Here is a 12,519-nt window from a genome sequence, read left to right on the forward strand (position 1 = left end):
AGCCGTTTTTCAAGTCTCTGTGGTGTTCACATCTGGAGTTATAAAGCTTTAAATAGGGTACCCCCTAAATGGGCAAGGATAGGCCAGATTTGGCATGTGTTCTAAAGGGTTATGTTAAAATTCAAAATGCTTTAGAACATGAATGTAGCCTTTCTCTCTGTCTTTTTCTTTCTATCATACAGCTGACCATCATCTTTAAGAACTTCCAGGAATGTGTGGATCAGAAGATGTACCATGCTGAGACAGGTGAACTTCCTGCAGCGTTCGCAGACGGCTCATGGAACAGCGGGGAGCGCCATGGGGCTAGCGCCCTGCGTGTTGTGGAAAAGGTTCCGGGTCAGCAAGTGGAGATCCAGGCACGCCACATTGGCACCACCATGGTGGTGCGCCAGGTGGGTCGCTACCTGACCTTCGCTGTGCGCATGCCCCAGGAGGTGGTGACCTCCTTCTTGTTTTTTCGAAGAAGGAGACAGTCAGGACAGTTTGTACCTGTGCCTGCATGGCTGCCCACTCAACCAGCGCATTGACTTTCAGGCCTTCAGAGCTCGCACGGTTGCTGAGAGCTATGCCCCTGGGCGGGGTCGACAGCATGGGTTCACCTACCAGACGGCAGTGGCCAAGTGCCGAGAGCGCCTCTCTGTGGAGGACCTGTACTTCCACTCCTGTGTCTTTGACCTGTTGACGTCCGGAGACACCAACTTCATGCTAGCTGCATATTACGCATTTGAGGACGCCAAGATGCTCCACTCCAACAAGGACAAGCATCACATCTTCGACAGGGTGGAGCCCCTGGTGTGGGTCTTTGCTCTGCCTCCTTACCTATGTGGCTCCACCTTCCTGCCATGCTGCTGTGGTTCCAGTGCTGCTCGGTGCTTCTGTAGTCATCCGTTATTTATTTTCTCAGTTTTCTTGTGTATGTGCACATACTGTTGTTGGCTATTGAGGTTTCCCCCTGCAGTTGCAATATCATTCTCACCCCACCCACCTCAATTCTGTTCATGTCACTCAATCCCACTCATTAAAGAGTGGAGTTCTCCCTCTGTGTTCATTCATCTGTCTGACCATTGGCCAGCCTTTTTCCTATCAAGGTGGAAATGGGTGCCATTGTGATTTGAGAGGCTGCCAGAACTCATCCATCAGCCATTGTCTGTATTGTTGTTTGGTTGTCATCATATGTGGATTCATTCAGAATGTACTGGCTGGGGCTCTCCCCCTGCTGCCAGCTTGGACACTTGTGGGTTTGACGGAAGAACCGCTTCTTTGATGAAGAGGGTAAATCTGCAATGACATGTTTGCCTTCAGAACTATTCCTTTTGGATGGGGGAAAGCATGTGCATTTCCCCATAGCTCCAGCAGGTAGAGTAGAGTGGCAGGAGCTTTAATAGTGACTGGACTGGTCTGGAATGACCAAACTGGATGTTAATCTGGCAAATTCCATATGGGTCAGTCTTCAACATTCAGACATCAAGATTTTTGAGGGGGTTGAGGGGTGTGGGAGATGGACAGAGCTCCCTGCTACAAAGCTGTCAATCCATTTGTCTGTCCTAGAGATTCATGAGTTGTAACCTGTGGTTCTTCTTAGATCTAGGGTATTTTCTGTGTTATATTTGAATGTGAGCCTGTGTCAGTGTGAGTGTCCACCGCAGGAACTTTACCCCGGAACTAGGAACCTTTTGAGGAACTCAAAACATTAGACTCAAAAACATTAGACTAGGGTCTAAATTGAGTTCCTGGGGCTTTATTTTACCCCCCAAAAAGTTCCTGCTCGGGGGGTAGTACTTTCCGAAAGTACAGGAACCTTTTGGGTGGAGCTTGCAGCGCTGAACATTTCTGATTGGTCGAGTACTCGCAGCATTTTTTTGTATTTATTTTCAACTGCCATGTTTGAAAATATGCAGCCCCAAACCAATTTATTTTCATAATAACTTCAAATCAAACTTGTATGTTATGCGGCGCAGTAGCCTAGTTTTGGTTATAGCCTGCCAACGTCTTGGAATTATAACGTGTGCTCTTCTGTTCTTTTCTTGCTTTAGTATTTGTTTTATGAAATGCTAAGCATTCATGCTGGGACAGCATATTACGTACCAAAACATTCAAACGGATTAATTCGGTTGCTGAATATTTTCTTCCGGATTTTCTTTGTTAGCCCGTTGTAATTGACTCAAAACGTTTATGTGAGGTATGCGGTAATTCTGCGTAATTAACATTGGTGATACAGTAAAAGCAAACTGGAAATCACCTTCCGCACTTTTTGTCAGGGTAAAATAACAGGTTAATTCTAGTAATCGTCCCTTTAGCTTTTTCAGACTGCCGTAATTTTACTCCATTTTACTGCCATTCTTCAATTCCACGAAAAGACCAGGAAGACTATGCACTAATTTATGGTGCATGGTTCGCATCTGGAGGGCACACTTTGCTGCTCGGCTAGCAGTAACTTCGAAGGAAAGCAAACGGTGGCTGTACCACTACTAATTTAAATTTTCACGCAAGTTCGAGTTTTCGTTCTATTCTTGTCATTTTGCGATTTGCCTATATGGAATTGACGATGAGAAAGTAATCAAACAGCAAATTGTTTACAACGTGTGCATGTTTTCTGCTGTTGTTGCCAGTTATATTGGAAATGTGAATGCATTCTGTCGCTTCGGATGTCAAGACATGAAAGCGAATGTCCGCATAAAAACATAATGTGTTTGAGAGGATTATAAAACAGTTACAATCTGACTGTTGGCCTGTTATATACTATTTGTTGCATAACAACGGTCCAAGTTCAACTACCAACGACATTTTTGCTTGACAACGGTAAAATATGCCCAAACGGCTGCAGAAGAATATTTCAATTCCAGGTGATTAAATCGATAAAAATCAATAAATACAAAAGTAACCATATACAGTCATTGTTGGTAGCCCGTTGTATATAAGTGGAATAAATGTCCCGGTTATTAGAAAATAATGTAGGCTACTTCGGTGGTAGTATGGGGTTACAGAAGAAATCATAGGACAGATGGACGGACGACAAAGTCGCTTTTTCATACGCTAATTTGCCTAATCTTCACGGGACTTTAGACCGCGGTGGAAACGCAGACAACCATGGGCTGAAGGAACCTTTTAGTTCCTTGAAAAGTAGTTCCTGGGACTAAAAGTTCCGGGTAATTTTGGTGGAAACGCAGCTTAAATGTGTGTGCTTGCTGGACTGTTCTTCACTAAAGTGTTTAGCAAAATCTGAATACTGCCCCCAGGGGAAGCATTGGACCAATCAGACCTTGTTTTACTCGCCAAGAGTGGTTTGGCCATCCAATAGGAATACTTCCAATTTCATAGCCAATCAGTGTCAGAATTAGGTCCAGTATACCTTGGGTGTATTTAAACTGCCAAAAGTGTCTGAATGTAAATAAGATTTCTTTTGAATAAAAGAGCGCTAAACAAGGTAATAGTTTAATACTTTCAGCCCCACTGAATGAGTGTCATTGTTCAAGGGAAAGATTTTGAAAGGCTATGATCAAAATGCAGATATGATACATAAAAAATCTGAAAGTCTATTTCAATTGCTGTAGTTCTCTTCAGAAATGGCTCTGTAGTTCTCTTCAGAAATGGCTCATGACCAGAGCCACGAGGTACATTACCCCAACAGCTCCTTAAGAATGCTGTTGGCGTAATGTGGATACACACTGGAAAGGTCATTCAGAGCAGCTCTGTTTTTTTTAGCTGGCCATAGATCAAGCCCCCTAGTGCCAAGAATCCCCTTACAGTGGAGGGGGGTTTGTGCCTACCCCCCACATACAGGACTACGACAGTGTTAGCAGCATGAACATTAACACCAGCATTCAATACTAACTCTATCCAGGCTTCACTGCCTCTTCTGTCATCTTTTCCTGTTCCATGTCATTTCTGGGTGGTAAATGTCTGTTCTTTTTTGGGGAGTTGGAGAGCAACAGGTGGGGAGAAATTTTGGGATGGGGTGGGGGTAGTTGTCAGGGTTAATTCGGTCAATTCTGAACATGAAATTAGGTTCAATTGGTGGAAAATCCCTTTTTTTCAACCATTTAGCCATTGTTCTAATTTAATTTCCTGAATTGGTTGAATTTAAACAGAAATACCCCCCCCCCCTCCCCAATTATGTCATTGTGCCAAATAAGGTGACCCCAAAATTTAAAAAGGCAGTGTGAACAGCTTTTATATTTTATATTTTACAGACAGGTCACACATGTGTCTTTGCCTTATATAGATGTATACTAGCTCAGTTTCTGGAACTGGCAATTATCAGTTGCGAATGAAAAGTGGACATTTTGAGATATATGTCAAGTAAAAGAAAGGCATGTATTTATACATCTGAGGATATTTGAGGTGACTGACACTGGTATTTGGCAGACAATAATACAGATATTGAACCAGCACAGTCTGTACATAGCTTTGCTTTAAAAACCATTATCAAATGAACAAATATGATTGTAACATCAATACTTGTTTTACTGGATGTAATTTGTATTGTGTATGATGCATAGTTTTTAATGTTTTAATGTGTGATTGTACATTCTTGTAAGGTTGTGTTGAGTTGATTGGGGGAAAAAATGCTGTAATGTGTTTACCTGTTGTGTTGAATTTTAACTTCACATTTTTTTCTGTGAGGGAGGAAATGGTGTGTGTGACCTTTTTTATTTTTAAAAAGGGTCTTTGTGAAAACACAAAACAAAAACAGCAAAACTGGGGAATCAAATGCCTTGCTGTCTGGTTTGGGTCCACATTTAGGTTGTGTTTTGTTTAACAATGAAAATGAAATAGTGAAATGCGGTTTTGTTTTTAAAAAAAAATGTTTTACTTTAAAAAAAAAAGCACTTTATGTTCTGATTTTTTTTTGGTTGGAACTATGATTGGATCATCAGAAAAAGGCAACAAAATCTAGTTTGGCTCTACAGACAGTAGACAAGAATGTTCTGAAAGATAAAACCGATAAATGGTTGAAGGCAGCATGACACCGGTTGTATATAATGTTAATTATTTATTGAGGATATTAAAGTGTCTTTGTTTTCTGGCTGCTTCCTCAGTGGCTTGTCTACATCATCCCTTTCCATTAAAAGGTCAAGGCAAATCTGTCCTGGTACAGTAAAGACTACTGCAAGAGCAAAACAGTGTTTCCTTTCCATAGTGATGTAGGCAAGGATCACACATTCCAGTTTGCGAGATAATCATTAGAGAAAGCGTGGATTCCTTATTGCAGTCAGTGTGCAGATGAAAGCCATTGTTTTCAATTCGTTAATGCTCATGAAGGTAAGATGTTTTACATCTTTTTCAACTCTTTACTGTGCATGATTTAGGATTTATAAAGCAAAATAGTTTCATTGTATGCATATACACCCAGCTGCTATTTGGCAAATGGTGCAAAATTATAAATCCACTAAAGCTGTATAAATGCACCCGATTGAAAACAGACATGATTTGATTGGGATTTTCCCAGTTTGAGAAATCATTGGATCCAGTGTGCAAAACAGTGTGCAATGCCAAGATCAGAGTGTCATCTGGTGGCAACTGAAAGTCATACATTTCAATTGAAAACAACTATTTGATAGAAACAGGTTGTCATAGGACAGTTCAGTTTCCCAATTTTATACTACAGTGTTGTAGTCTTTGGCATTATAATCTGGTTAATTCTTAAACTGTCAAATTAACATTTTTACCTCAGATGAAGTTCCACGAAACTTATTTTCTGAAAACTCTTAACAAAACTCAAAATGACATGTACATGCTATCAAATGAATTAGTTTTTTAAGGACAAATTGCACTGGTGTGATGAAGTGCATTTAAAATCACAACAATGTAAATTTATGAACTAAGCTTATGCAATTGAAATGTACAGGTTGTGTACAGAAGGCTGTTATAACGTATGGCTACTGTTTACTCAAATACAAAAGGCATACCAGTATAGATAAAACGCATTCCTGCAGGATGTAGTAATGCACCCATAAAGTGCCAAAATGATGAGGTCAATAAATGTATTGTACACTTCTTTTGTACATATTGGTAGTGCAATGATTTAACTTTATTTCAAATGGTACACAGTATACTTGTTCATCCGCAGTCCATTTTCAAGATGTCAATTGTTGAAAAGTCCATCCAGTCAACTGCCTTGAAATATGAAAGTTGCCCAAATTTTCTCATGAATTTGATCTCTGGGGTTTTTTCTTTCTTCCTCTTCTCACAGAAATATTGGTATCATCTTTGACAAAGGGGAGTGCATCTGTGGCTCTTTTTACTGTACTTAAGCACTCACTGTCTGAACAAATTTAACAAATTATTGTTTGTGCCTTTAAGGACTGAGTGTGATCAATTAATGAAATTTAGAATTTTGAATAGTGCCGCCCATGTAAACATGTGTTATTTATGGAGATTGTGTTCTATCAGCTTTGTGTTTGGCATTTGACAAAGGGGTAATTGTAATGTAATTTGAGGGAAAACAAGAAAAATGTGCTTACAGTTTTGTATAAAGTGTTTATTATTGATATGTAAGATTTAACTTTTTGTCATTGTGCCTATAGTGCCAGTTTGTGTTTTAAAAAAAAAGTGTTTTACTCCTTCTCGTGTCAGTATGTGGGTTCATCATGAACCTGTGTCATGAAATTTATAATTTCAGATTTCAACTGACTGTTCAACAGACACGTTTCATAATGTAGGAAAATTTAATGCATATAGGTCTATAAACGACATATTTACAGCAACATTTATGTGGACAGTGGCTTTTTCACAAATATAAATTATTTTGATTGGTTTCTTGAAAATGTTTGTTTCTGAGAAGACTACACACGAGGAACCCCCCCCAAAAAAAAAAAACGTGGAGAGGAGCCTGTCAGCTGTGACACCCATCCCCTCAGTTACAGTGGCCAGTAGTTTTGAGAAATGTCACCTGCCGGTTCTTCTGTGCAACGATTTGCTTCCCTGTGACTCTTTGGACTCTGCATAATTTCAAGAAAAACAACCAAACCCAACCCACCACCCCAATTGTCGACAACCCCCACCCTAACGCTCCCAGCTCAAGAGGTCTTTCCATACCACACATGAAAATGTTTTCACAACAATTTAATACTGCTTCCCCTCTGTGTGTGTTTTTTTTTTTTTTTTTTTTTTTACACAATGACAACATCTGTAATAGCCATACGGACACATACAGGTCTATGAATGAAAATAAGGCACAGCTGGAGAAGCGAACAACACCACTGGACAATCATAATGGGACAGAACAGCTTGTGATATGGCACTCAAACCTCTGCATCCGCCCATACTTTAATTTCCCTCCCCTTTCTTTTATCAATACTCCCTCAGACCTTTACACAAACCATTTGGCAATTTCATGGTTTTGCATGTGGTTCAAAAGGCATAATTTACATATATTCACTTTCAAGGAATATGTCCTTTATGTGGTAATACCTGAAATATAATTCAAGTTGCATCATTTAATAAACGGCAGAATACTGTTCTACTCATAGTGCAAGACAAGTTGCACAAGTCTCATAGTTCTTTATTGGCTGTGGAAATGAAAGTTTAAATTATTCATCCACTACACACTGGGAGGGAAAATGTCAATTATAATAGCTTAATTACAGTTGTAGTGTTGTGATAATTTGCTCTCAGTCTGTGTTAACCATAAATACTGACAAGACCAGGCAAAAGTAACACGCTACTATCCTTTTGCCCACTGGGGGAGCTTCTCGCCTCCGCAGTCTGAACACCATGGGAGGCTAGGGCAATCCTTGCACGTTTTCAACATTTTGTCAAAAAAATTATTACAACAGCAGGACAGCAACCAGAAACTGGGCTGCTTTATAGAACATTCAGAGTTGACAGGTCATATGAGCGTGGGGAACTCCGGGAGCGCTTAACAGAGGGCTATTTTTCCACCAAACCCCCTCTGTCCGGCTTTCCCGCTTGCAAGAGTATTAAAATAAGGACATACTGATATAATTTCCTGTGAAGTCAAAACCTACACTCTTCCAAATAAAGAGCTGTTAAAAGTGTATCTCCGAGGACCAGAAGAGTGAACAAACCCTTACACTGTCAAGGAGAGGAGACTGCTTTGGACAAAATGGCACAAAATCAAAACTGTTGCTTTGGGAAGAACAGAAACAAATTATATATGTACATATATATATATTATATATATCCCTCAACAAATAATATCTTTCAAAAGATAGGCCAAGTGTGTGAGGCACTTTCATATTCCAGAACTCAGTCAAGGTTGAATGTGAAGGCATTGAACTCTCCCCAACAACAGTCCATGGGACTAAACAGGCTTCTGTGCAATTCACTCCCCACGAGACCGAGGGCAGGCCAGCCAGAGGCTCCAATTAACCGTGCCAAAGATGGTCGGCTAATTTCAGACCTCCACGCAGTTTCTCTTGCTTTTGCTGTATTCCGGAAGAACACCTTTTCAACACCTAGAGTTAAATCTGTGCCTAATTAAATTACCACAGTCACATTTACATGATAAGAGAACATATTGTGGTTGCTGGTCAGTGGTGCTCTAGTCCTGTTTCCCCCCTACCTTGGGAAGTCAAGAAAGCCAAGAACTTCACTACAGAAGAGAAGTGGGGAAAAGTCTGGGTCAAGGGGACTGGCCTATTTCCTTAAAGCAGCACACTTGTCTGTTTCCTTGCTACCCTTCTTTTTTTTTTTTTTTACCTTTTTTTCCAGCATGAACAGGTCTTACCAGGCACACTCAGACCCGCACCCCCATCCCTCATGTCTTACGGCTGTTCCAGTTAAAATCGCCAGTGGCATTTTTGGGCTCAGCGGTCCTTTCCGGCGGTGAGCGGGAGTCGAGAGGCGACTGCTGTGCCTGAGGGGAGCGGGGGTCTAGGAGGGGGGGTGGCTTGTAGTCCCCCCCTCCGACCTTGTCCTGGTGGAAGGGCCGGTAGTGTTCAAGACCCATGGGGCCATGATTTGGCTGGGGACGGTGATCCGGCATCCTCCGGAAGTCCTGCCCATGTGCACCTCCCTGGTGGTAGTTCTGGGAGCGGAAATCATCCGTACGCCGCCTCTTTGTGTCCTGGTGCCTGAAAACAAAGGCCAGAACTTTAAACCACACAAGCCAGCACCTAACTGCAATTACACACCACTAATATTTGCCACTGTACTCTGACTAGAGGCATTTACTCTGACATAGGTCTACACCAGGCCTGGATGAAATGTACATTTAAAAGCTTCAGCACACTCTTGCAGATCCCTAAAAATTTTGAATGAAACCATGTTATGAAACAAAAATCATATGACAATAATTATTCTGTGATTATTTGAAAAAATTAGTTTATTTTGAAATTGTTAGCAATGCAGTGGGCTGATGTAGGCCATGAATTCTGTGATTTTTGCCATTTTCTTTTGACAGTTCAGTGAATTTTCCTGATCTCACCCTTTTCAGTGATTTTACGTGTTTTTATTGCTTTCTGGGATTTTTTTGGTAGTTCTGAATGGTAACTGTCAACTTTAACATAGCCTTAGTGTGATTAATATAGGCCTAAGCATTTTAACCATATTGCCAAATGCTAGGAAAAACAAAGTTTGACAATTCACACAGATTCTGCACTGGGATCTACATTCCCGTCCCATTGCCAGTCATTGCAATCAGATGTTTGATGGCCCCTGTCAAGTGTGTTCATGCCCAGTGCTCCTTCCACTGTCATGGTAATGTTGTCAGTGACATGCGCTCCATCAAAGATTCAATCCTCACAATGTACAAGAAAACAAACTTTAAATAGATAAAAACGGACACACGGTAACCTTGTTTTTATCATTTTAGTAATGCAATTTCAGGATGCTGTATTTCTAACATTCTGTTAAATTGAAAAAAAAGGCATGCTCATTCTTTCTTTGATGGTAAGTGATTAAATGCCTAACAATGCATTTTACTTGTATTTGTTCCTAGCAACAACTGCTGCTAATTTTTTTTACACATTTATAGTTAATATTAGAGCACTGCATCCTGGCCCCTAACCCGATGGGGCCTGAAGGTATGCTGTAATCAGGCCACGTATCAGGCCTATTTTTAGCTCTTTAACATTGGGTCAGATCGGGTACGGGCCCACTGCCAACCCAAAAGTTTACAAACAGCAGCGTAGCAACACTTCTGCCAGTTAACAGTGATGGACAACAATCTTCTAAAGCTTCCAGTTTCAGTAGTGCACCTTTATGCTCAAGTAGCAAATTAAAACAGCCATATTTGACAGTACAAGAGAGATTATTAAAGTAATGTTTAACAGAAGAAAAAAAGGCACTAAAGATAGCTGGCTAGCCTGTTCTGATAATTACGAATATATATATATATATATATATATATATATAAATCCTCTATTTTACAAATATATTTTATGAAAATGCATACTGAAAGAAAGTAGATGTTGCTCCTGTGCCATCTGTTGCCAATGGGCAAGTGACAAATTTAACATCACTGTTTAACAGAAAGAAAAATAATAAAAAAAGGTCTTTTGGGTTTTACAAAAATACAAAAAATAAGCTCAAATATGGCTGTTTTAATGTGCTATTTGAGCATAACGGTACACTACAAAAACTACACGCTTTGCGCCACTGTTATTCCTTAACAGCTGGTGGAAGTGCTGCTGTCCCTGTTCCGTGATCGTAGGTACATTCACTACCAGCTGTCCTACAAGAAACGCTGCATGAAAACCTATTGTACTGAATGGTGTTGTTGGCTTGGTATTTCAGCAACTGGACTCAGTCTTAAAAATTTGGCTAGTGCTTGTCGGGCTAATGTGGATAGGGCCATAAAAACTCGGCTCGGAGCCTGATGCAGACCTCTAATTAGAGTCTCCAAGTTCAGGGGTATTTGAGTTTTGAAAACCTTGCTTAGTGTTTTGTGAATGCCATTCCAATATAAACTCAGTTTGGGACAATCCCAGAATCCCAGTGACATGCGCTCCATCAAAGATTCAATCCTCACAATGTACAAGAAAACAAACTTTAAATAGATAAAAACAGACACACGGTAACCTTGTTTTTATCATTTTAGTAATGCAATTTCAGGATGCTGTATTTCTAACATTCTGTTAAATTGAAAAAAAAGGCATGCTCATTCTTTCTTTGATGGTAAGTGATTAAATGCCTAACAATGCATTTTACTTGTATTTGTTCCTAGCAGCAACTGCTGCTAATTTTTTTTACACATTTATAGTTAATATTAGAGCACTGCATCCTGGCCCCTAACCCGATGGGGCCTGAAGGTATGCTGTAATCAGGCCACGTATCAGGCCTATTTTTAGCTCTTTAACATTGGGTCAGATCGGGTACGGGCCCACTTGTCGGGCTAATGTGGATAGGGCCATAAAAACACGTTTAGGCAGGCTTGGAGCCTGATGCAGACCTCTAATTAGAGTCTCCAAGTTCAGGGGTATTTGAGTTTTGAAAACCTTGCTTAGTGTTTTGTGAATGCCATTCCAATATAAACTCAGTTTGGGACAATCCCAGAATATATGGAAATGATTTGCCTCCCTCAAGCCACATTGTCTCCAGCACATCAAACTCGTATTTTTGTATTTTTCCTGGTGTGGGGTCTTAAAATATCATTATATTTTTCCAGCAGTGCCTGGAGTTATTTGAGGACCATTGAAAGCTGCAAATTCTCCCCAAGCGTCCTCAGAAAGCCCCATTCCTGCTTCTTTTTCCCACTTTTCTTTAATATACAGGGTGTTTTCATTTTTAGCATTGTTCAATCTAGAGATGGACTTATTTGGTATTGAACAGAAGGCTGATTTCAGGATATTATAAAACTCAGATTCTGCTGTTGAAAGGTCTGTATGTTTGCACTTCTGATTTAAATAATGTCGTACTTGGAGGTATCTGAAAAAGTCATTCTGCTCTAGGCCATGTTTGCCCTGCAAAGATTGAAAACTTTGTAGTGCAATTTTGTGTTTGAATGAGAGATAGGTTGCAAGACCTTTCCTTATCCAGGATTCAAATCTTTTATCTCCTCTGTTCGAAAGAAATTCTGTATCATAGGAACACCATCTGAAAAGTTTTAACATGTTGTGGATTCCACATGACTTATCCACCTTTTGCCATATTTTTAACGTGAGATTTATCCAGGGGTTTTTATCTCTTCCAATTGGGCTGCAAGTTCTCTATCAGCAATTGTGGCCTGTAGAGGAAAATTAGTAGTCATTCCAAATTCTAACTCCTTCCATTTGGCCTTGTACTCCCAATTGCACCAATATAGCAAAGGAGGTAGCTGTGAAGCGTAGAAATAGTTTCTTAGACAAGGAAGTACCATTCCTCCTCTTTCTTTTCCTAATTGTAAGGTTTTTAATCGGACACTTGGTTTCTTTCCTTGCCAGATAAATCGAGAAATCCATTTGTCACATTCTGTAGATTGTCATCTACCTCTACTGGTAGATTCCGAAAAATGTATAGTAGTCGAAGGAGAATATTCATTTTGACTGCACTTATCCTTGAGTTCAGACTAAGTAAGTTGATAAGATTTATGCATATCTGATTTTATCTTTGAGGATAATGGCCCATAATTTGCTT

At 40.1% G+C, this 12,519-nt stretch overlaps 1 protein-coding gene and 1 pseudogene across 1 annotated transcript in view; one reads left to right on the plus strand and one right to left on the minus strand.

The window, feature by feature from the left end:
* The window catches only part of LOC135254979 (repulsive guidance molecule A-like), a 62,473-nt pseudogene extending 55,361 nt beyond the window's left edge, over positions 1–7,112 (plus strand).
* The window catches only part of LOC135254978 (chromodomain-helicase-DNA-binding protein 2-like), a gene marked incomplete at its 5' end in the record, with an annotated part of 32,760 nt that continues 26,890 nt past the window's right edge, over positions 6,650–12,519 (minus strand). Inside the window, one exon of the mRNA XM_064335633.1 lies at positions 6,650–9,038. Within this exon, the coding sequence (XP_064191703.1) occupies positions 8,723–9,038 (316 nt within the window). The remainder of the gene's footprint in view (positions 9,039–12,519) is intronic.

The sequence above is a fragment of the Anguilla rostrata genome, chromosome 5, assembly GCF_018555375.3.
Source record: "Anguilla rostrata isolate EN2019 chromosome 5, ASM1855537v3, whole genome shotgun sequence".
In the NCBI taxonomy this organism is placed as follows: Eukaryota; Metazoa; Chordata; class Actinopteri; order Anguilliformes; family Anguillidae; genus Anguilla; species Anguilla rostrata.